Source organism: Aythya ferina, assembly GCF_964211825.1.
Source record: "Aythya ferina genome assembly, chromosome: 1".
Classification (NCBI taxonomy): Eukaryota; Metazoa; Chordata; class Aves; order Anseriformes; family Anatidae; genus Aythya; species Aythya ferina.
Genome location: NC_140296.1, coordinates 69,595,722 through 69,621,037, shown reverse-complemented (window position 1 = coordinate 69,621,037; position 25,316 = coordinate 69,595,722). Strand labels below are relative to the sequence as shown.

Here is a 25,316-nt window from a genome sequence, read left to right as displayed (position 1 = left end):
CCACAGAACAGAAATTAAAGCATTGAGCTGGAGTGAGGAGATCTGCAGAAACTTCAGTCTTGGCTTATTTCTCTTTCTTAATCACTCTGCCAAGATACTACCCTTTCCCAACTTTTCTGTGTTGTAGAAATGTATTATGTTTATGTGACACTGAAATGTACTTTGGAAATGCCAAAGAGCACAGTCTATGGAAGACTAAGAACTCCAATTACTGATGTTTTTCTGAGCTGTGAATTCAGAGGCATGGTGTACTTGGCAGCAAAACTCATTTTAAGTGAACCAAACCCTTAGCATAGCTTATGCAGAAGTGTGAGAACAAGTCTTTAATTGTCTACATTAACTGTGCTGAAGATTAGGTTATCCTGAGATGGTCTGAGGTGGATGGGATTGATTTCAAAAACTGTGCCACTACAGGAACAACCTCCCTGAACACAGAATACCTTGACACATCCTGAGCACACTCGTTAATGGGGGCAAGGAGAGATGTTCAGCCTCTACACACAGGATGTTCTTAGAAAGGCAGTGAAACAACCCATAGGGCACTTAAATTATCTGATTTTGATGGTGATTTGGGAAGATACAGAAACAACTGTGGGGATCGTGGAAAGATATAGACTTTTATCATGGGGATTGGTCTATTCTCCCACGTGCCTGATGACAGGACGAGGGGAAATGGGCTAAAGTTGTGCCAGGGGAGGTTTAGGTTGGATATTAGGAAGAACTTCTTTACTGAAAGGGTTGTTAGGCATTGTAATGGGCTGCCCAGGGAAGTGGTGGAGTCACCATCCCTGGAGGTATTTAAAAGACGTTTAGATGTAGAGCTTAGGGATATGGTTTAGTGGAGGACTTGTTAGTGTTAGGTTAGAGGTTGGAGTCGGTGATCTTGGAGGTCTCTTCCAACCTAATTGTAAAATGTGATTCTCTGAATCACATTTCCAACTCCTGGCAAAAGTTTACAGTAGTGGTAATACCTTTCATTAATCAATATGGGTAAAAACAGTGAACGGAGCACTGAATTTATGCTTATGTATCCTTGCCATGCAAATCCAAGAGCAAAATAACTCTCTCTGAAATAAATCTATTTTTATCAGATTAACTCGTGCAGTCAAAAAAACACAAGCTTTTGGGCAGTTAAGACCTTCATTAGGTTCTCTGTCTACAAACCTTACTTTCCTAGAGAAACTTTAGACCTATATGGCTGTACTATAAATGCATAGTGCAGTATCACATCTAGTTGATAGTTTCAGTTAAAAGGCTCTCCAAATGTTTCTCCCTTTTGGTCCCCTATATATGATGAACACTCATTGACACTCCATGAAGACAGCCTTCACATCTCTCCCCTGCAGTAGCTTGTATTTTTACTTAATTCTTGAATTTATAATAATAATAATGATAATAATAGTCAACATCATCATCATCATCTAGCTGGTGCTAGCAATACCAATAGCTCATGTCATTTTTGATATAGGTATAATGGTAAATAGGGAAATATCTCAACCAGCCCACACTTCACTATACCATATTGTCCCAAGTCTACATGCTACATGTCTCAACCATGATCACCTAACCAACGTGGCCAGTGGCAGCAGTGTCCAGAGTCACAACAGGGGTCATCTGAGCCTTGTTTTCAGTGTGAGAAGACCCAAGTACAGGAGCAACAAGGGAGCACAGAAAGCTCCAGCACATGCCATAGGAAATGGAGGCTAAGGACTGTGATGGATGCAGCACAATGCACCTGCCCTCCAGTTTTGATGCTGCCAATTAAACAATTTGATCAGCACAGATTTTCTGACTGGCCAAAGGGGCTTTTGTTCCTCCATTTCTGTCTGTCAATGTGGCACACAGCCCCCCTTTGGATGAGCGCCTCTTGGCTGCACAGCCATCCTTCCTCCCCATTCATACAGCCTTTATATTTGTACAGATAGGCACAAAACCACATGCAGAATTTCCTATAGAAAAAATAAATAAATAAAGCAAAATGGATTTATAAAGTAATAACGGGTGGGGGGGACCAGATGGGCAGTACCAGCTTGTTTGGACTCTCTTACATCAAGACTGGGATGCACATGGTAGGATGGGTAGAAGGGTTTTTGATTTGGCAGCCCTAAACAAAAAGCTGAAATCCTTGATTATTTTCCATGGTTCGGATGAACGATCTAGAGTTCCAAAACATTACATTACAGTTTCCTTTCAGCAACACACATATGACCCCAGACTCCACTTATTCACTTCACATCTCTACGTCCACCTCCCAGGCCCCTCTCATCAAGATCTCTTGTCTTCTGAGTATGTTCTTCCACACTTCTGTGTGAAAGGGGCACACATCAAGTGATTTGATGATCTGCTCTTTCGCTTGGAAACACATGATCTTTACCCTGCTCGTTCACACAGAAACACATGCATATGCATGTACACATGCACCACAGAAAAAGGCCAGCTCAGTGACACCTTCAGAAGTGACAGTAAAGCAAGAGCAGGTAAAACGGTAAAAGACATAATTCTACTATGTTCCAGCATTGGACTTTGCAAATGTAGAGATGGCATTTTGAGTTTTATTGATAATGAAATCAATTTGCATAGTTAATGTTTTTAAGATGCACAGTTAGTAGCAGAAACATAGTAGGTGTTTATTATTTTGACTGAAGAGCGTTTCTTTATTTTCCTGACCTTTTAGATGAATCTCTAAGCCAGAACACAGCATTTTTACATGGACAAGACATATGACAAGTTCATTAGCCACTGAAAAGAAGACTGTGGAGCAATCAGACATCCTCATGAAGTCTGAACTGAGCCTTCTAAATAGCCCAGGGTGTTATCTCCCCTTCTGGTCTCCAAGTTCCCTGGCTCAAATTCCTGACAAGAGTATACAAAGGAAAGGCCACCCTTACTTACAGAAATTCTTCCTAGGTTTTTACATTGGGTATAATGCATATAAAGGACACGACCTCTGGACTTTAGCTAGAACCTGGTGAAAAAAAAAGTCACTTCATAATTTAGAGCAGTTGGATAGAAACAACAGTTCAGAAATTTTTTAAATACATAAATATAATTGTAATATATATTTGTTCATATATTTTCTGGAACTTTTAATTAACAGCAGTGAACAGAGTAGTCAGGCTGAACATCATCATAAGATGTGTTAACATAATAAGACCTCTTAGAAAGTAGCTGAGATCTCCAAAGGTAATGTCTTAAGAGCAGGTAACATGCTGCCAGTGGTACAGACTACCAGTTAAATGACAGACAAGCCATATATATTTCTTCACCCAGACTGCCATACCAAGACACTTTCCTGTAGGAAGGCTGAAGAAGACAAGTGGAAAGGAATGGCATAGGACAACAAAGACTATTCCTACCCAAAAAGAAACTAGGAACCATTCTGTTGCATGACTTTACTCCACTACACGTTAGCAATATGATGAAACCTTCAGAGAAGGGCAAATTACCATGAATTTCCTACAGGGTAATAACATGCCTGTGTTATAACATGCTTTAGGAGTAATCTCTCACTCCACCATGAAGTGTTCATCTGCTCAGATGTTTCTGAAGCATGTTAGAGCAGCATGTTAGACCTCAGATGCCTACACCACAACCTGTATCACTTCTGATTTATTTCCCAGTGACCGTCAGATACTCTCCTCAAAATCCTTCCACACCCATTTCCTACAAAGCCTTATCCCATGCAAGCCCTCAAATGCATCTTCTCAATCCCCAGCTCTTGGCTCAGCCATGGGTTCCTGGCCCACACCAGCACCTAGCTAGCCTCTGGCATCCCTCACCACACAGCCTTTTCCTCACCAACAAAATTCTTACCTAATAGACACCACAAGGGTTTTTCCCTTCATCAAAACTACCAAAGGCAGGATTGCGATTTATAGGGGTTTCTTTTACTCTTCCTACGGTGCATTGTAAAAGTGCAGGAGTGAAACCAATTTAAGTGCACTCACAAGTGCTGTACTTGCACAGCCTTGGGCTTTGTGTTGCATGGAAAGGAAACAGTGAAAGTCCTCCACAACACCGCTGGAGGGCCAGTTGCTGCTCAGAACATTCCACAGCCTTTAGTGGATTGCACACCAGCAATCTCCAGTCTACATGAGTATGGGAGCAGAAACCCCCTATGGAAGTAAGTAAATGGGATAGGATTTGTGTCACTAGTCGTTGGTACCAATAGCAACAGTAGCATCCCTAGGTTCTTCTTTCTGCCATTGTGAAAAAAAAAATAACAGGAACCCCCGTCAGCGTAACTGGAGAGAAATAAGCATCCTTCATACTGAAGTAGACATCTACAATAATGCAGACAACCAACTTCTTAAAATATTCCCTCCCTTGAACTGGGAGCAATTATGAGCCAAGAGGCTCAGCTGCAGCCATCAGCGTTACAGATGAATGAAATTAGCTGAGGTGAATCCCACCCATACGGCCTGGTATACTCCACCACTGTGTATTACAGATCACTCATTGGCAGGCTACTGCTTCAGCACAAGCATAAATGCACTTCTGGGGATGGTATTTCCAATTAGGCAGATGAAGATTTTAATTTCAGTTTAAGTGAACCAACTAGGGAGTTCACTGCAATGTTTTGCTCCCCTGGTGATAAAAAAGATAGAGTAGCCAAAACAATTCTTCAACATCTAAGAGGTACTTCTGAAGCCCTGAACATAACCTGGGACCTGTCCACACATTTGGGCAAAGAGAGAGTCACCAATGCAGCTGTGCTTTCCTGCTAGCAGCAGCAAACGGTACTTGGCCTAGTTCATTTTTATAAAATGGGAACATGACTGAAATTGTACCATCTCACCTCAACAGAAAGATAGGTCTGCATCAGTGCTCAGTGCTGAGCTGAAACTAAAGGTGGATCTTTTGTAACCCCTCAAAGTCCAGCCAAACATCTCCCTCATCCAAAGAAGGGCTGGCCTTGGTTTGGGTTTTGTCTTTTAATCAATTTTACCCTTGCTGTGAGAGTTCCTGTCTTTGTGATAGAGATCTCTGCAGGGCTCTGCCCACTTTTATTACCAGCAGAATAGGCTATTGTCATGCACTCTGCATAGGGACTATATTTGGGCAGGTAATAATTACCCTTTTTGATTGTATTACACCACAGTCTCCTCTGATGCCTTTCCCTCCCTGTGGATAATTCCAGCTCTGGATTTTTCAAAACAACAAATCTTGGTTCCATAAAGGACAACTTTTGAGAAATGGGGCAACGTGCAATAAAATCAGAGAAACTGGAACCAATAGGCCTGGTGTTAAAACAAGAATCCTGCTAATACGCTGTCCTCAGGGAAGGGCCCTTCACTTTGTATATCCCTGTTTCTCTTGCTCTGTCAAAATGTGAATTGATGAAAAGCAACTGAGAGTCCTTGGCACCACAGCAGTTTTTTACCACTCTGTAAGATGCAGCCCAAAGTGAAGAAATATTATTTTTTTTTTTTTCTTCCAGCTTCAGGCTTTTTGAAGCTTGAATATGAAAGAAGAGGCAGAAAGCAGCAAGTCTTTAACACAGTGAAAGGAAATGTGTGTTTGTATGGTTTGATAGCTCCTAATTAGTTTTGTAATATTTATACAATGCCCAAAGCATTGCCAGATCCCTTTCTGTAAAAAATAAATGGATGCATAAATGAAATCTTCCCTCTGAAATGAGAACAACACACACAAATTGAACAGAAACGTTCCCGTCCAGATAGCTGGCTGATTGAATATTAACATCTCTTTTTAAAGTGTAAATTTGCTGGTCACTCCTCACTCAGGGCCACACAAGCAAATCTGCATCTGGGAAAGGGCGCCTTCTGGCACTGACAGCACTTACAAACCCACACATTTCTCATAGAATAATTTTCCCTTAAAAAAAGAAGAAAACAAGAACAAGCAAACAAAACCTGGCTTTCCCAATCAAAACCTTGAAAACAGCAGTGCGTCTTCCAGTTAATTGGCTTTATTGTCAATATCTCTACAGTTTGAAATGGTTAGCTTGCTAATGAAGTGTTTCATATAGGAGCAGACCGTGTGCTAACATGCACCAAGAACACATGTACACTTGCACTTGCAGTTTTAACGCTCAGTGCTAATGTTAAGAAACTCGATTTTCAGCACGGTTAAACCAGTGCATCAGCTACAGAGCACCCAGCAGCGTGGTGATGCTGCCACCAAGTGGACGGCTAATCTACACACTGCAAAACAGTAAATGTCTTCCATGAATGAACGTAAATTAAAATCTTTCGTATTTTGGGCCTGTACGAAAGATTTTGGAGTTTCTTAACAACGTACTGACAAATATCTTCTTCTCCCAAGCTGATACAAAACGTGTTTGCAGGTTAATGCTACATGTTTAACTGCAAACACTCTCATATTCTCAGATTTTCAGTCGTCATAATACGGGGGAAATCTGTACTTCACACATATGACCAGGTGACATTTAAAATCCCAAATTCCAGAAGATTTCTGGCTACCCAGAGGTAAGAAAGGTGGTATGGGGCTCTCTTCAGAAAGTGATGACACAAAAAGATTGCTCAGTACACAGAAGCTGTGAGAAACCCATCTAAAAACTGCCTATGAAGTACTCTCCAAAAGTTCAAGTGCGATCCAAAAGCTTAGTTCTAGTGAGCGTGCTCTACCTCATATAATTTCTGGCAGTAAAGGCAGTCTGGCAGCACTTGGTAGCACTTTTTCCAGCATTTTACAGCAAAGTTTATCAAAGCTTTTATCTTTATAGTCATTCCCCGCTGAGTAAAAAAAAGGCTGCTCACTGAGACATTTGAGTTCTATTAGCCTGAAAAGGCTACTTAAATCACAGTCCTTGAAATAGAATAGTTTTAAGGAACACATGAGCTTTATGCCTTTTACAGCATTTATTTCTTAACTAAGATATACTAAATAATTTCTGAGTATTTGAAGGGAAAGGGGAATCTCTCACTCTTTTTTTTTTTTTTTTTCCCTCCATTTACAAAGCTATTTTCTATACAGATCAGTGAAATATGAAGCACATTTACTAGTGCTTTTTTACCACAGTGCTCTTACTGAAAATAAATAAATAAATAATGAAAATGGAGCTGCAGACAATGCTCCCCTCTAGGGGCGGAAAAAGAATTTGCAACACTTACTTCAGCAGTGTATCATTTGTAAACCACATTATCGAAATAAAACAAATAAGGCCCACCAAATCAAAACCAATCAGAATTATTAAGCTATTCCCTACAGAGAATATTGCTGCCTACAAAATCTATCTAAAGAGCATATTGTGTTCTTATATTCAGGCAGAAGAGTTTTAATAACGCACATTATAGAAGCCTCTTTATTACATTTCCCCAGCAAAATACATCCCATCAACTTCCGACCCAGACAACATATCATCAAATGCAATATGCAAAGAATTCATTTTTTCTTTGTAAGTAAACACATTTATCATGAAAATATATGTACTGACAAGTGCTAAAGCTGGAAGTTTGCTCCACTGATCAAACCGGGTATATTTGGAAGTCAAATAAGATGGAAGGTCAGCATTGGCTCGGCTGCTTTCCTCCTCTTCATTCAGGCAGCCAGATGCGAGGTTGCAAAAGCAATTCCGGCATCGCTGTCAATGACAGAGGGTCCGATCCTCCCTGCACAGATTACTCCTACGTACAGTCTGGGAAGCTCGCGATTCCTCCTTGGAAACAAGGGGAATGCAGAGCTAATGGAGGACTGTCTCCACATCCCCAAATTCTGAGGACCAAGCAAGCCTGGTGGGAGCTGTGGGACATGAAGTACATGCCCCAGCTGGGACCCGCTACCTCCAACCAGCACACCACCACCAGGACGAGAAGTTTTGCCCCAAAAAATCCCCACGGCACCTATCTTCTTGGGGAAAGCCTCACTGGGTAGCGCTGATGAGCTGATACCTCCATGGGAACTTGTGCAGGGCTGGCAGTGGCTGGAGGGGGCTGAGTGAAGGTCATAGACACCACAGTGTGGGTCAGGATGGGCTTCTCCAACCACCTTGTGGCACTGCATCCACTGCTCCCACTGCTGCAGTGTCCATTGTGAAAGACTGAGACCCCTGAGGTAGCACAGCTCTGTGCACCTTACAAAAACAGTCCCTTGGCTTGGGCTTGAACAGAATAGGATATACACTCTTTTATTTTTAAAGTTATTACTTGCAATAGTGGAAAGAAAGCTATTTAAAAAGCTTTGCGCTCCATTTCTTATCACATACACCACGGTTAGTGGGAATTTATTTCCACACACATGCACACCCCCACACAATACTCTACAAAAAATATATATTTTTTTTAGGCTACAAAAGCATTCTGTGTCTTTCTGTAGTCTATAAATACATCAATTCCAAAGAGCCTTAGCCTAATGTTTTCAGAGAGTGAGTATCCATCCCACCTAACTGTACAAGTGCCTCCCAGAGGTGTAAGTAAGGCTGCTGCTGAAGTCCTCCCTTGTCACTGCTGCTGTCATCCGGGCTGTGCACCCAGGTTTCTTTTCTATGAATACCAGAGGAAAAGACACTGGGGGAGATGATGAGAAAGTCTGGGTCAAGCCCTAATTGCCCAACAAATCTGTGCTCTGCTGCATTTCTTTAACACTGCAGAACCCAGGGCTTTCCTCCCCAAAAAAATCATGCCAGCTGCAAATTTGACACACTGTGTAATGTTTTGCTCCGAGTTGACTGCTAGCCTGCTCTGGGCTTCACCAACACAAGTAATTTACACAGATCATCATGAATCTCTTCTGTGGCAGCCCCTGGTGTTGTATTAGGGCAGTCCTGGCAAGGCTGGCTTTAAGGCCAGCATTAGCTATAGTTATTTTCACTTTCATCCATCTAAACATATATGTGCTTATCCTCACATTATTTCAGGAGTTTATTATTGCTGAAAGCAATAACTTGGCAAAAAAGTGTGAGAAAGAACAGCGATACATATAGCCAGAGAAAATAAGGGGAAATTAGGTTCTTCTCCTTCTTGTAAACATTACCTCTACCATGTCTTAGCCTTTTTAGCACTAGAGCAGGTACAACAGTGACAGTCTAAAGCTGTAAGACATAAGGATACCTTAACTCTTCTAAATCTCTTTTCCTCTTTTCCTGTCAAGACAAGGGATTTAAGGCCAGGGCCAAATAATAAATAAATCAGGGCAGCAACACCTGAAATAAAACTGGGGATGCTCTAGGTGCCTGCATACAGAAGCATAATACCCCAAGCCCCGACAAGCCCAGACGGAGAGAGCTTGGGGCTCCCATAGAGCCAGCCCCACAGAACCAGACACAGCAGGACAGGAGCACTCAGATTTGCTGAAAACCCCCATTTCAAGGCACTTCAGCACTTAATGCCATGCTCCCAGCCTCTTTGATGGGTCTCAGACATCACTACATGCTCATATAAGACAAGCTTAGAATAGTTTTTTTCTTTCATCTCTTTTCAAGTGTTGTCCGTATGACTACACTCTCAGAGAAAGCCCTGTTGAAGATACAAGGCAGTCTTAATTACTACAGCCTAATTACTTTTAATGAGCAAATCGCTGTACACTGATGTGGGATTTAGCCCGAGAAGAACTTCAGACAATCCTCTAATGTTACTGATATTATATCTAATATCTAGGTTATGCAATAATGAATCTTGACAGTATCCTCTAATCAGATGAGGAGCACAACCCTGAAGAACTAAGATGCTGGTTTGCTTCTATGTCAGTGTAATGCACCAGCTTTGTTTTCAGGAAAATACTTGCTAAAACAGCTCCACAGTGCTTCTAACATACATTGTTTATCCCTAAGGTGATTCACCTTTTAGCACAATTAGCAAAATTGAAAAAGTAATAACAAAAGCTTCGAAGGTTCAGGATATACTACCCCAGAACAAGATGCCAATCTCTGGCCTTTGGGACAGTTCTCCTGCAATCAGCACTGCAGCTGCAAACACAAATAGTAAGAGAGAACAGATCTTCACAAAAAATGCTGGACTGAATCATCAAATCTGTTGAGAATATGCCTTCCATTTAATCAAAGGAAATATTTAAGCACCAGCAGTATTCAGAAGCTACAAATTAATTGGTACTTGGAGGCAGTGATTATGTTTTCCACTTTTCTTGATATTCACACAAATATGTGTGAAGGACTGGTTGCCTGGCTTTACTATGGGTGGGGGAAGTGGCATACCCCACCAGTATTTGCAGAGCTAGTTAGGAAACCACATCAGGAGAAATGAATCCAGGTTATTACCTCATGGTATACAGCAGAGTGCCGTCATCCTCAAGGCGCAGAAGTTTGTTTGGGGTTGTCATGTTGTGAGCAATAGACTTCTTGCCATTGTGGAAAAAAGTGTCTGGTGTCCAAATCTTGCTGGCGAGCAGATTGTTAAGGGGGAGGCGCTGCATAGGACCTTTGAATCGAAGTCTTTCATCTTTCCAGCTTTGTCGGAAAAAAACATCAATGGTATATTCCTGGCACAAAGAAACAACCGGGTTATGGCAGGGTCAGAACAGTAGTGATGGTTCTGAAAATGGCTTTAGCCCCGTAAATACAACTGAGCTGGGAGCCACATGCGAGAACTTACCATCTCTGTGTCTGACACGGGACCAAAACTGGTAACATAGATATCTGTTTTCACCTGTGTTATTCTCTCTGTAATAAATATAGGCTCTGAGTCAGTAATTGCTTTAAGATGCAATTCGTGCTTCTGATGCATTTCTCTTTTAACAACTTCTGAATCACTCCAAGATCCCCAAAAGATTGAAATTAAGAAGACATTTGAGGAGGAATTTCTTCCATGATCAAATGCAAACATCGACCTTTGAGAGCCCAGGCTCTTTCCTTATGATCAGTGGAAAGAAACAGGCCCTTCAAAGGTGCAATTCCCCTGACTGATAGCTTTCGATGCCTGCCACAGGATGAAACAAAGTGTGCCTTGGAAAGGCCTATTTCCTTCTGCTGAACTGGGTGATTTGCTCAATGGCAGACATCTACATTATAGATGTCCAAAGCTAGGTGAAATTAATTCCACCCTTAAGACCTTTAGGTCTTGCTGGCATCTTTTCAAACCGAGGACTAATTTAATTTAAGGGCAGAAATTTCAGAAGTTCGTTACGTAAGATAGGAGCATCGAGCCCTATTTTCAAGCATCTCTGCGTAAAGTGAGAGAAGAAGGAGAGAAAGGAACGAAAGCAATGTGTTGGTCTCACAAGAGGAAACGGTGGGGGTAGCCAGATTAAAAAAGGGCCAGGAAGAAACATAACAGATGGTTTACACATGGGAAGGAGATGAGAGAAATCTGGGGGAAAGAGAGCTGAGGGAGGGCTCAACAAGGTTAGGATGGCAAGTAACTATTCACATGTTACGGTTTTAAAATAGCTGCTGTAGAGGTTATCAAAATGACATATCAATAGAGATTTGCTGTAGCTGTCTAAACACGGATGGTTTGAGGTTCTGTTTTAAACAGATTTTTGTTGCTGGCATAATTTTATACATGCTGACCAGCTAAGGAACCCTGCGGCAACCTGCTAGCACCATGTCTCGCTCACCTTAAGAGAGAGAAAAGGAAACCAAAATGAATTCAATTACATAAAGCATGCATCATGCATGCTCTTCTCATCCAACCTCAAAGGGTTGATGACTGAAATAAAGGGATGTCAGTGACCCCTATATGGAGCCCTGCTTGCCAGGAGACAAGTCTGATTTCTGGCCTGTCTCTCATCAAGGCTGCACCAAGTCCATACGTGAGGGTGGCAGGGGTCACTCTGTAGCACCATCACCCACACAGTTCACCGGCCACAGCCAACATGCCAGTCTACCTCCCAGTCCCGGGCGCAGCCGGTTGTCATAGCCATCCAGCAGACCATCCAAGATCCTGGTGAATATGGTAATGTTATCATTGGCGTCCTCTTTTCCTGGTGCTGTTGGCGTTTGCGAGAAGCTATTTCATGCAAAAGAAAAGAAACACGTCAAAAACTGCATCAATCTCAAGGGACCTCAAGGAAACTTCAAGATGAGAGCCTCCGAGCTTCCTGCCCTCTCCCCTCCCATTTCACCTCATCCTGGTTTTTCCCCGGCAATAGTTCTTCAGTCTTGGGAAACTGCATCAGCTCATGGTAGGGCTGGATGAGCAGCACGGATTTTCCTGGAGATGCTCCCTCAAGTCTGCCTGAAGGTACTATTTAATCCTTACACACCAAACACCTTCTCGTTTCTACACGTTACGTAACTTATCCCCAGAACAAAGGACAAATTCTAACCTCATTTGAGGATTACAAACTCCCACTGCATCCAAAAATCCCACCCCAGCTATCACTGGGGTACCTGAAAGGAATACTGCAGCACCAAGACAACAATTCTTCATGCCTCCTCTCTCTTCTGCATAAATTATCCCCCACACACCTTGTAGTATGCAAATAACAACAACATGTAGTGGGCTTTGCTCCATATATTTGCACCAGATTTTTTTTTCTGCATTCAATCTGAACTCCTTTTTTTTTTTTTTTTTTTTTTTTAAGTGACTTATGGACAGGTATATTTCAGAAAGGGTCCTTCAAGCCAGCAAAATACCACTGATTTTTTATTTTAAACTTGTCTGCTCAGGTATCTAAGGCTCAGACCTAGGAAGCTGGCTTACATAGAAGCACCCACAAGGATTCCCCAGCTTACAGCACTACTAAAACTTGCATTTTTAAATCCATTTCATTTTAATTTAAAGACACTCAGGAGAATCCCCTGCCTACTAATGCCTTTGCTTAACTAAAGAACAGATAAAAGACACGTAAGTTATCCATAAACAGGCTTCACTTGCAGCAAGCAATAAGACCCTCTTAAAATGGCAAGTTTTCTCAGACTTGGTGTTTATTCAGCTTTAAGTCTCTGCTGAAATCACCAAGAAATGTTCCATCTGTGAAAGAGGGCACATCACCCCACAGGTAGCCATACCCTACTTTATGCACCTGATCTCGGTGTGAACTAGTGACCCAGAGATAAAAAAGATAATAATTCTTGGTTATTTATCACCAATCCCCAGGGAAATAAATCTGCAAATAAACAGAGACTCTCCAAGCATTCCTCTGAATAGATTGCCTTGCAGAATGCCTGTAAAATATGCATGATACTTACCTAACAGAACAAGAATTATACGAAGAAAGATAAGTGACCTCAACCTGTACCTCCACAAGATTTACACTAATGCGACCTGGCTGATACCCATGCACTCAGCCTGGGCACAGTCTGGAAGTTTTATGGGCACAAGACCTGGCTCATGACAAGCTGCTGGTGGCCACATAACACCCCCTACACACTAGTCAGACCCATTTTGGGGGACACACAGTCCTGTGTCTGCCCCCACTACATCTTGTGTGCTTCTGCTGGAAAAAGAAAGGATTGCAGAGCCTCTCAGGAAAGGGAGCAAGGCCAGGCTGGTCTGATTCCCAGAAATGCAGAAGCACATAGAAACTCCTGGCCAAGAGTGGTTCCTCACAGCATGGGTGAGGTTGGCAATGCTGCCACCCTCAACAAGCTCATCATGGGGAGAGCCTGAAGCCACCACAAAAGGACAAGCCACCACAAAAGGACTTTCCCCCTGTACTCAGCTCTGGTGAGGCCGCACCTCGAGTACTGTGTTCAGTTTTGGGCCCCTCGCTACAAGAAGGACATGGAGGTGCTTGAGCGGGTGCAGAGAAGGGCAACGAAGCTGGTGAGGGGCCTGGAGAACAAGTCCTACGAGGAGCGGCTGAGGGAGCTGGGCTTGTTCAGCCTGGAGAAGAGGAGGCTCAGGGGCGACCTTATCGCTCTCTATGGGTACCTCAAGGGAGGCTGTAGCGAGGTGGGGGTTGGCCTGTTCTCCCACGTGCCTGGTGACAGGACGAGGGGGAATGGGCTTAAGTTGAGCCAGGGGAGTTTTAGGTTAGATGTTAGGAAGAACTTCTTCACTGAAAGGGTTGTGAGGCACTGGAACAGGCTGCCCAGGGAAGTGGTGGAGTCACCATCCCTGGAAGTCTTCAAAAGACGTTTAGATGTAGAGCTTAGGGAAATGGTTTAGTGGGGACTGTTAGCGTTAGGTCAGAGGTTGGACTCGATGATCTTGAGGTCTCTTCCAACCTAGAAAATTCTGTGATTCTGTGACATTCCCGCTGCTGCAGGCAAAAGTTCATCTGTGAATCTCACCCATTTTTTAGGCTGTCCTATCTCTCCATGGTCTGAAGATCAAACTAACGACCAGTTTTCTCTGTTGCGCAACAGTAAGGCAGATATGTTTGACTAAAATGATATGCAGTTAGTCCAGTGGATGCAAACTGATTAAAGAAACTTTATACATCCTGGCACATTGGGCCATCCAAAACAAAAGACTATATATATTTTTTGTCAGTTATAACCAAATGGATTCACTGCTTAGTAAAGGTGTTACATACACATGGCACCTTAACAAAAAGGGACAGGAGATGGAAGTCACACAGGTTCTTCCTATGCAGTTATCATAACTAAAGCTTAGGTAAAAGCACTACTTAAAACTTTTCTCAGTTTCTCTTTAGCCCATTTTCTTGAGAAAGAGACATGTGTCATGCTGTCTGCCTGTTCCGCCATATCAACATAGGAAGCCATTTCCATTTTCCAATCCATCTGACAAAGAAGCAGAGAGATCAAACTTCATTTCGTTCCCACAGGTTTCATGAGAAGCAGTGACTAGACAAGGGGAGAGAAATCTAAATTAGTGCCTCATTAAGTAAAAATGTGAGGTCAGCAGCCGCCTATTCCCTCTGGCTCGCTGACTGGGCCAGTCAGCATGCATGTAGCTCAAAAACAGCCTCAGCAAAACCAGCCCACCTCCTCCCTGCTAATTAAGAGATACGGAGGAGACTTGCAGGGTGATTAGGAAAGATACTGGGAGAAATAGACTGCAGAGGTAAAATGTAGGTATTGCAATGGGAGATGGGAACAAGAGATGCCAAATGTGGAGCTTGGGTTATTGTAAAACTACGGTGCTGAGGACGCAGCATACAGAGCTCCACTAGTTTCTCTGCTCTTGAAAAAAGCTTGTTATTTTTAGTGCTTACGTCTGAATTCAAAGCCAATTGAACTCAGAGGAAAGATTCCCATTGAACTATTTTTGGGGAGACAGGACAAAATATATCTAGTTCTCATAACCTCTCTTCTGCATCTAACATGAGTAATTGATGTTGCTTCTTTCTATCTTGGCTACACACATCTTTCCCCAGAACAGCATACACACCCCAAATACTGAAATACTTGTATAACCCCACAAGAAAAGCTAATTAATAGATGACAAAGATGGGGAAATGACTACCGTGAAGACTCATAAAAAGTCTGTACCTCATCTGCAAAACAGCAATCCAATTTAGATTTGGCAGATCACTTCACCCATACGTGAAAGACAAAGACGGCATCTGATGCTGAATTTTAGAGAAATGTCAGTATTATGTGAAGTTGTGTCTGTACATGGATTACTGTTTGCCATTAATGCAAATGTTATTTTTTATTTCATATAAAAGTTAGGGTGTTGTTTGAATTTCTGAGATTGCTGGTAAAACAGCAGTTCACATTTCAGTTTAAGTGCTGAGGTTGTCTTTTATGACATCAAAGCTTTAAGACTGGACTGTTAAAGTTGCACACATTGTTGAGTATTAGATATTATAGCTGTATGAATAATACAGCTATAAGAAAAGAGGTGATATCCTGAACCAGTTGTTTCCACGCATGTAAAGGTTATGTTTTATCAGCAAATTAGTAGGTAAACACATTATTGTCTTGCTGCAATCAAAAATGTTTTTGAAGGAGACATTTTCAGTTATGGAATATAAATAAACCTTGAAAAGAACCTTAGGAGATGCTAAGAAAATTCAAAGATAATTAAATTTAAAGCTCATTATTGAACATAAACTAAACCAACCAGGAATACTTCTCATTATATTTATTTAATACTGCAATTTCATGGTGACTCAAAAAATCAGAAGCTACAGAAAAGGCCATCAGTGTAAAATGTAATAACTCTCTAAAGATGCTCAACTACCTCTTCTGATGAGTTCATCGCTTACCATTTTAAACATTGTCTTTTTTGCTATCTAGTCAAAATTGTGACATGTTCTATTCATAACTCTGTTGTAATAAGAGGAAAATGTATTGTAGATATTTCATGATTTTCCTGAAACTTTTTAAAAAAAAAAAAATAATAATAATAATAATAAAGTAAGACACACTAGAAAATAACTGAGGAATATTTTGCAATTGCAAACTTTTTTTATTATTATTATTTTTTTCCTCTCTCTCTTTCTCTCTCTCTCTTACAAGTAAAGTTTCCAAGAACTTGCTTTAATAGGATTGGGAATTATACCAGAACTTGAGACAAATTAACAGTTGGTAGAGAAAACAGTGGAGAATGCATTTGCACAGTTCTGGATGCTGTCAGCTGGACAGATATCAAAGGAAATATGTTTACTTTTCCGAGTGGGCTTCTTCCCATCCCTTTCTTACAGATTCTTCAGATCTAAAAATGCTGATACTTTGTGAATTTTAGCCCTGACAATTCATTTCTTTCACAACGGATTAGGATACAGGAAAGAGATGCCAGAAAATACTGAAACTTTAACAGTCCTTGCAGATGTTTTAAGAATAATTTCATTATTTTATTTACCAAGAGCAGTATTTCACTACCTGCTGGGAATAGGCAATTTTTGAGCAGTGTGACAAAAGCCTGCATCCCATAGAGCGGTATCCTATCACCCTCACCCCTCATACCCCTTTATGTCCATTTCAGCATCCTGAGCTTCTCCCCAAGATGTTACACACCTCCCAGTACACCCTGCTTCCCCGAGCTGCTGAAATGCAGGCTGACAGAAAGGCAATACATGTGGGATGGCCTGCAGGTAGCACCTGCTACCTGGTCAGCCTGCTTAATGTTGGCAAGATGGTGATGCTCAAACCACAGCTTTCTGCTCAGCAGAGGAATGAACCTCTTCCTGCCTTCCCTGTGCAGCAATTCCCTTGCTTTTCCAGTTGTGGGAACTGGCTGATGGGTTTCTGACATGTTTGCAAAGCTATCTGGAGGCATGGAGAAGGAAAGCAACACAGGATACAAAAAAAAAAAAAAAATAAAATAAAGATGAGCACAACCATGTAAGCATATGATAATTTTCAGAAAATGAGTCTTAAAAATCCAAGGAAGAACTCCCCAGCATCTGTGACTACTCAGAAAGGCATAACCCATCAGAACAAACTGCTCAGGGTTGCAGAGACGAACTTGAAGCAAATGCCACAGCCTGAAGGAGAGGTATGTTTAGACTAAATAGCAGGATTATGTTCTCAGTGATAAGGACAGTGAGCTAGTGGGAAAGTATGTGAAACTACAGACCCGCTGCAGAGCAAATTCTCACCGCGCACAGAAAAGTGTTGCGTTGGCTAGAGCTACGTTTAATTGGGATCTTCTGTTTCCCGTGTTTCTACTATTATAAATATTATTAGCAGATGGTGACTGAACTGTGGTTACACCAACAACATCCGTCCCTGCTGGTTTAGGCTCTCGGACAGATTTCTGAAATCGCACTCCTAAAACGCAAGCGTGTGCAGGGACTGTCATCAGCTTGTCCCCAAAAATGTCCCCACATGCAGCCTGGGGCTTGTAAAAATGAGCCAAGGCGCAATGAGGCTGGTCAGCATGTGGCTGATTGTGTGCCACCTCATCCCTGGAACATCTCCCTGCTAACCAGCAGCCCATCACCCATCCTCAGGGCTGGGATGGGCAAGATGCTCAGCCCTGCCCCAGCACCCACAGCATCTGCCATGACAGGACCTTGCACAAACTGATTCCACCTGTGGGATGCTCGATCCCACAAACTCCACCTCACTACGTTGATCTTGCAGGGCATCAGTCTGAAGGGGGTGGAATCCAAACTATTTCGAATTTCCACTGACCTGCTGCCAGGAGAGCACCCACTTTCTGCCTGCTTTTGACAGTCTGATCCTTCAGACCTTGCAGGCATGAAACTGTGAGTGAGTTCAGTGCAACCCTTCACGTAAAACAGACAGAAGGAATCAGACTCCTGTCTCATCTGAAAACACCCCCCACAGTTATATTCGATATCTAATTATTGTCTAACCCTAATGTGAATTAACTTTTTTTTTAGCCCTGAAGTGACCAGCTAGTTGGACCAGATTATCTTTGTAGGTGCTTTCCAACTGAACTATTCTACTCTACGCTATTCTAAATAGCTCACAATGGTCTGTAAGGTAAATATCTCCAAATATTTCAGTACTATATCGTAACTCATTAGATCATGATATAACTTGAGGCTGAAGTCACACAAGCTTGAAAAAGCCTTGACTCGTGGTGGATTCTATGCAGAAGTAGGGTCACAGAAAAATTACACCAATAGGGATAAGGGAATCATATGCTCTTCTCCTTCGACCTATATCCTTGAATCTTAATTCTATGATTTTTCCTTAAATAACTTCTACCAACCATGCCTACAGTCCTCCTCTACGGCCTACTGATGAGGATAACACTCAATAGTCATTCCACATTTATGTTAACCATTAATCACAGACTTTTGCTGAGATTTCTGAAGTAGCCTAGGAGACTGAGATACATAATTCCTGTTTATTTTACCAGGCATTGTGCATCAAAATCCCCAAAGGTGGCTTTAGCTAAGTCATCAAAAACTGTATTTATGATTTAATATAATCATGGAATGACTATGGAGGATCATACACAAATCTCTGCCTTCATCTATAAAGTTTTGCTGCATTTTGCTTTTTAATTTGTGGTCATTTAGCCAATCACTTTTGTTTAGCACATTGCTAAAAGCACTGAAATGCGGCAGTGCAATCCAAACACGGATGAAGCTAATAAAAAAGAATCTGGTAGCAACAGCAAGTATTATCAGTATTAGGTTCTGGATCGTAGCAGTTAATAAAGCAGCCTACATGTAAATTGTACCGTTCCGTCCTGAAGAGTCAGTCCCAAAGCACTTAGCAAATTACACTCTGAAACTGCTTCTGCTTCTGAAACAGAAGCGCTGGAGCATCCTCTGTCTTTTGAGCAGGGTCAAAGTTCAGCCCTAAGGCAGCATGTGAATGGCGCAGTGGATTGGTGCTGCTTATCTCTGCAGGCCCTGACTACAATTATGAAATCAGAAAAATTGGGGGTGGGGGGGTGAGGGGTTGTTACGTGATGATCTTGTTGTAGTGCACGGCAGCTTTTTGACTAACTCACAGAAGACGAGTGTCCTACATTCCTGTAACTGTCCTGCTCTGGTTACCTGACAGGTTATGGGACACGATTCCCACCTGAAACTTCTGTTCATAATTTATTTGGGAGTCAAAAGGGAGAGTTAAGCCTCTTTTTTTGCAGTCTCTATTCTTCTGTTCAATGAGCAATGCAGAAGGTAGACAACCCCCCCACCAAAAAGGTTGTGCCAAACTAGTGCAGTTAACACCTTCTGTAGGGATAAGGGCAGTCAGAAAGGACTTGAGGCAACAGTCCTCAAGATGTCCTCAGTGTGGTAATACTTGGTTATACCCCTACCATGTCAAGACAAGTTCAACACCAGTTCCACACCACCTAAGCCCTCTTCATTTCCATCAAGAAGTCCAGTGAGGGTTTTGCCCTAGGCCATAGTGAAAGCAGGACTGAGCTTTTCCAAGGTGAATAAAGCAGACTGCAGCAATTTACCTTCCCTGTGGGTGCAGGTCTGCAGCTGTTCATACATGGCACTATGGTCACAGCTTTCTGTGCACCTACTTAAGACACACACTAAAGACAGGGCTGAGTCTTGCTTACAGTACAGAGAGTTGTCATTCAAGGTTTGGTCTTCTAGTTCCAATCTGGAAAAAAATACTTTGATTGAAATAAGAAGCTAATTTGCATCTCCATTTTGTACCTTCTTTTAGCAAAGAAGTGATGGGTATGCTTGTGAATCAGCACACTGGGAGGATTTTTCTTTTTTTTTTTTTTTTTTTTTTCTTTTTTCTGGTGAAATCATAAATAATTGTTCTCCTCCACAAAAAAAGAATCAACCTACGTTTCCAGAGCACTTGCTAAATGTTTCTTCGGGGTTCAGTGGCATAGTCTGATCTTGGAAAGTTCTGAAGATATCTCATTTTAGGGAAAACATGTAAATAGGGTTTTTCTGTTTGTTTTGTGGGTGTGTTTTGAAGAACTACAGTAGGAGTACTTCTTCAATACAGTTTTAAAAATCTCACAATCAAGAAAGCACCCAAAGCAAAAAATGAGGAAGCAGAATTCCTTGCTATGCACCTCAGGGAAATGTAATTTCTAATTACTCTAGCAAGTTTCAAATTCAGCTGTCCTCCTGAGCGGCCACAATCTTACTCACTAAGAAGCCTATACCAGCTAGGAGCATGCACTGGGTCCTGCTGCTGTTGCAGTCTGGCACTGCTGCCTGCAGCCTGTGCCGCCAGGTGAGAGGGAAGGTGCGAGCCCTCCTCAGTGCAACCACACCAGCAGCCAGTGCATCAGCACCCGGCTGTTCCATGGCCAGCTCAGGGCACTCAGCAGCCAAAGGCCCAGGCTGAATTTCCACGTTCCCCCCCTGCAAAAATGATATGAGCATAGAGAGCTGATAGGAAACAGAAAATTGGAGCAGGAAGGCAAACCGCTCCTTTTCTCCCGACACCGGTACATTCAGATCAAATGCAAAGCTTGCTTGTTTTGTGCTGCTGCTCCACACCACATGGAGCCAAAGCTTTTCATTTCCTTCAAAAAGACACAGCAGAAATTCAAACACAATTGGCAACTTACCCGAAGTGGCTGGCTAAACTCATGGAAACGCAGAAGAGGAAGAAGTTTTTGATCATGATAAAGCCAGAGACCGTTCCATTGTCCATTCCAGAGGAGATGAGTAACGCAGGTGGTTGCTTTGGTAAAGGTGCAGCTGCTCACTTTGTTCTCACGCTGCAACAATACAAAAAAAAGAAAAATTATTACATGGACGAGCAGCAGGACAGCCGACTTCAGCTCACACCGCATCTTCTGCTCTCTGTGTTTTTCACAAACTTCTTCAGGCTTATGTAAACATCATCTGTTTATGTAAAATTCTATATCTTCAAGGACATGTTTTACCTTCTGCTGACAGCAAACTGCAAAACAGGAAAAATTCTTAGTGGCCCAGTTTTCCTTTACATTTGTTTGTCATGTAAGTAACTAAAGAAATCATTTCCCAAATGCCAGTTTTGACCATTTACCTATTTCAACAACTTCCACACGCCTGCAAACCCCAAGCTGTGTGCAGCCTCCGCATCCCTTCGTTCCATCGCAATTTTTTCCCATTAAATACCCGGCTTCCCCTTCCAAAATCCCAGTTAAAATGCCAAGAAACACCTACTGCTTCTTGGAATTCACGCTGCTGATGCACGGCTTAGCAAAAGGAAGGGGGGGTGGGGGGTGTAAAAAAGTGACCTTCCTTGCAAAGGCACATAAACCTCACGCTAGCACCAAGAACGCCAGTAACGTTGCTGCTCCAGCGACCGCTGCTTCTCGGATACCTGCCTCAGCCACCAGATCACCAATTTCAGCATCGTGCTCTAACGTTTGCCTCCGTGCCCTATTAAAGAAAAGGAAAAAAAAAAAAAAAAAAAAAGCAAGCAAAAGAAAAAAAAAAAAACAAACAAACAAACAAACAAAAACAACAACAACAAAAAAAAAAAAAAAAAAAAAAAAAAAAAAAAAAAAACAAAAAACAAAAACAGAGGGCAGCTGCCTGGATTTTCCACCTGCACCCCGCTCCCACCGGCAAAAACTCACTCCCCCCTCCCGGCCCGGAGCCAAAGACGCCAAACCCAAAGATGTCAAACCCAAAAATGCCAAACCCAAAGATGCCAAATCCAAAGATGCCCAAGCCAAAGATGCTAAGGATGCTAAACCCGAAGCCGAGCCGCCCCCGGGCTGCCCCGCAGCGAGTCCCGCTCGCTCTGCTCCACGCCGGGGGGACGCGGCCGCTGCCCTCCCGCACGGCACCTGCCTGCCCGCGACCCCCGACCCTTCCCCTTCTTTCCCATCTCTTTCCTTCCCCTCCCTTCCCTTCTCGTCCCTTCCCCTCCCTTCCCTTCTCGTCCCTTCCCCACCCCGCCGCCGAAGTTTGCCGCGGCCGTGCGCCGGCCCGTCGGGGCTGGGGGTCCCGGGTCTTACCGGCCGCCCGCGGAGGGGTGGTCGAGGGCGAAGGGGGGCGGTGTCGGCCCCAAAGTTGCGGCGCGGAGCGGGAGCGCCGCCGCTGCCTCTCCCGCCGCTGGCAGGCGCGGCCCCGCCGCAGCGCCGCGCCCGCGCCCGCACCGCCCCCGCGCGCAGCCCGGCGGCGGGAGCGCGGGTCGGTGCGCGGGGGGCGCGCACCCCCGGACCCCCTTCCCGGGGTCGCTCCTGGAGATGGGGACCGTCCAGCGGCCAGGGAGCGCGGCGGTACAAGGGCGGGTGAGGCAGCGGGAGGTTCCCTATGTACCCATATACATCCCCATATGCACGTATAGACACTTATATCCATGCCCACAACATGGATATATCCACATATATCCCCCTATATATGTATAGACACATATATCTGCGCCCGCATCCTTTCCCATAGCTGGTGGACCTGCACTATGCCATCCCAGCTCTTAAATGGAGAAGCTCAGATTTGTGCACCCAGCTTCTTTTGGAGCTCTCGTTGCTTTGCACACACTGGTGTTTCAGGAGGCCTGCAGTAATTTGCGGTTTGGTTGTGTAGGAAAAGGGGTGCGTTCCTTCGGCACCTCAACACAAGCAGTGTTACACTTAGTACCTGCTCAAGCTCAGGCTGCTCGCAGAGAATTGTAGCATCCTGGCATCATCAAGGTTGGAAAAGACCTCCAAGATCATCTGGTCTAACTGTCCTCCTATCACCAGTATCACCCACTAAGGCATGTCCCTAAGAGTGGAGCAGCTGGTGCATTTTGACCCATTCAAAGGATGCAACGAGTGCATCATGGTTTCTGTTTCCCTGGATTCTTTGAAGTGCATGCAACACTTCGTAGCATACACCTTATGTAGGATAAAAGTGATTTAAATGTATACTGCTAAGACTGTACTTTGAATTAATACTCCAAACTCAGTTATTAAATGAGATAATGTCTAACTTTCAGGCAACTTTATGGACCAATGAAGCATGTATTTTTCTTATATCCATTAAAAAACTCTGAGAAATTAATCCTACCAACAAAATCAATGTCTAATCTCTAGCTCATTGCCACCAGTGGTGCTGCTATACATACACCTAGTTCATGGTCTGCACAACTTGAGTTGAAACTTGGTCCTTATGAACTCGAATCTTAATTTTTTTGGTTATATGCAGTGCGTGCTTGTCTGTGTCTGGATTTTCAAGCAATGCGTGATCCTGAATGCAGAGCCAATGACATGCACTGTTCCCTGGTGCTCCTCAGTGACTTCAGTAAATATGAAGTTGTGAATGAATGCTGCTATCAGAAGCGCTTTTTGCATGCTTAAAAATATCTAAGTAGCATGAAGCGGCAGTACTTTCTCACGATAATATTCTTGCCTAGGAGGGCTTAAATCAGATTTTTTACAGTGCTTTGATTTCTAGTGCGAACTATTTATATCTCTGTATAGGTGACGTTGTAAAAATATGTTATCTTTAAATAATTTTACGAAAGAAAGACGGAGAAGTATTGGCCTAGAAATTCCCTCTGAGCGGGTGGGAGCTGCACGCTCTTCCGCTGCTTGCTCCAGTTCGCGGAGCCGAGCGTCAATTCCTCTAACTTGCCGGAGCTTCTCCTCAAAGCCATATGCTGTGGATTCACTTCACAAAATCGAAGGAGAAGAAAGCATTTAAGTCTCCGGGATGCAAAACAGCGACAAAAATGTTATAACACGCATTGGCTTCAGTACACAGGGAAAATAAATAAAAATAAACATAAAAATAAATGAAAATAAAGATTAAAATTAAAATAAAAAAAATAATAATAATAAAAGAAAAACGCCTCCCGCAGTGAAACGGTGAATTTGACGAATACCTCCTGAATTTAGGGTGCGCCCAGCCGACCCCCCCGCCCTGCCAGAGCCCTGCTGCTGCCCCCGAAGGGCCGCCAGGGGGCGGCCCCGCTCCACCGCACCCCGCTCGAGGCTGGGAAGGGGAACGGTGCCCCCACGGAGCCGGCGGAGCGAGGGGCTGAGGCTGGGGGCTCCTGGCAGCTTTTTTCTGATTTTTTTTTTCTCTCTCTTTTTTTTTTTTTTTTCTTCTTTCTTTTCTATAGTCTTCTGTATGGCAACAGCGTAACCCAGACCAGGTCCGGTTTGCCAGCTAATTATAGCTAATGACGCGGTATCTCTGACACGCGTTGTTTATAACGCAAGGTATTAACTCCTGGGCAAAGGTCCCTTCTCTAGAGCTTGTCAGACATTACTTGTGTAGGTTTTCTAATTGGATCCCTGCAGGATGGTGGCTTTGACCCGTGCTGTTACAAGCCGTAGAGAGATCTTCACTTCGAAGGCTACAGCATTGTGCACGTCCACCGCTGTGTGTTTTTCCAGGCACTCCCCTGTGATTCACACTGACCCTACTTGTATTCTTACCCTCCTTGTTCAGTTTTAAAGGATGTGTTGAATCTAGTATGTGAAATAATTGCTTTTTATTGTGGTCAAGGATATTTTTTTTTTTTCTGTGCTGGTGTTTAGCAAAAGCTGGTGTAGCCTTCAATAAGCCATTTCATACTGTGATTTTCTTCAATATTAGGAGAAGTTCTGCATGGTACCTCTCTGAGATTTCTCCTCCCCCATCATTAATTAATGCAGCTTATTTGCTGAAATGAGTGCATGTGAGCTAGATCACTTTCTATATTGAGGGATAAAAAAAAAAAAAAAAAAAAAAAAAAAAACAGGCAAATTGTGCTGTGATTTTTTCCATGATATGAGGGACCACTTGCACACTGGGGAGCTCACCAGGAAATATGCACCAAGTCCTAATGCTGTGAAGCTTCATGCTGGGAGGTAGCCGGTTTCTCCAGCAACCACAGGCAGCTCTGTCAGGGACCAAGCCATTCCTTCTCCTCCCTGCAGAGCTAGAGAAAGCTCCCAAAGTTGCATGGAGGTGTGATGTGCTGTGGGCACTGACCGAAGCAGTAGGCTCCTAGCAGGTATTCTCTACCACCGTTTCTCTTGGGACATCCGGGTGGAGAGGACTGCCTGTTTCCTTGAGATTTTCTGGCATTGGCCTCTCAGCTAAGACTCCTCAAAATGCAGTTCTCGGGACTGTGGTTTTGGTGATATGAATCCTTTCCCAGCAGAGAGCAGTCTGAATTCGTCAGTCATCGCATGAACTAGCCATCAGCTAATACTGGTCAGTCTCAACACAGAGACTGAAGGAAAGGTAGA

At 43.2% G+C, this 25,316-nt stretch overlaps 1 protein-coding gene across 5 annotated transcripts in view; it reads right to left on the bottom strand.

The window, feature by feature from the left end:
• GABRA5 (gamma-aminobutyric acid type A receptor subunit alpha5) overlaps window positions 1-22,223 on the bottom strand; it is a 57,337-nt gene extending 35,114 nt beyond the window's left edge. Inside the window, exons 1-6 of one of the 5 annotated variants that reach the window (XM_084505599.1) lie at window positions 22,110-22,223; window positions 21,467-21,525; window positions 20,724-20,876; window positions 11,764-11,885; window positions 10,530-10,597; window positions 10,196-10,416 (exon numbers count right to left, since the gene is read on the bottom strand). In XM_084505599.1, the coding sequence (XP_084361725.1) occupies window positions 10,196-10,416; window positions 10,530-10,597; window positions 11,764-11,885; window positions 20,724-20,809 (497 nt within the window). In that variant the 5' untranslated portion in view covers window positions 20,810-20,876; window positions 21,467-21,525; window positions 22,110-22,223. Of the gene's footprint in view, window positions 1-10,195; window positions 10,417-10,529; window positions 10,598-11,763; window positions 11,886-20,723; window positions 20,877-21,166; window positions 21,281-21,306; window positions 21,325-21,466; window positions 21,526-22,109 lie in introns of those variants that run through there. The other 4 variants (XM_084505598.1, XM_084505601.1, XM_084505602.1 and 1 more) reach the window with 4 other exon arrangements.
• Between the last annotated feature and the right edge of the window lie 3,093 nt (window positions 22,224-25,316).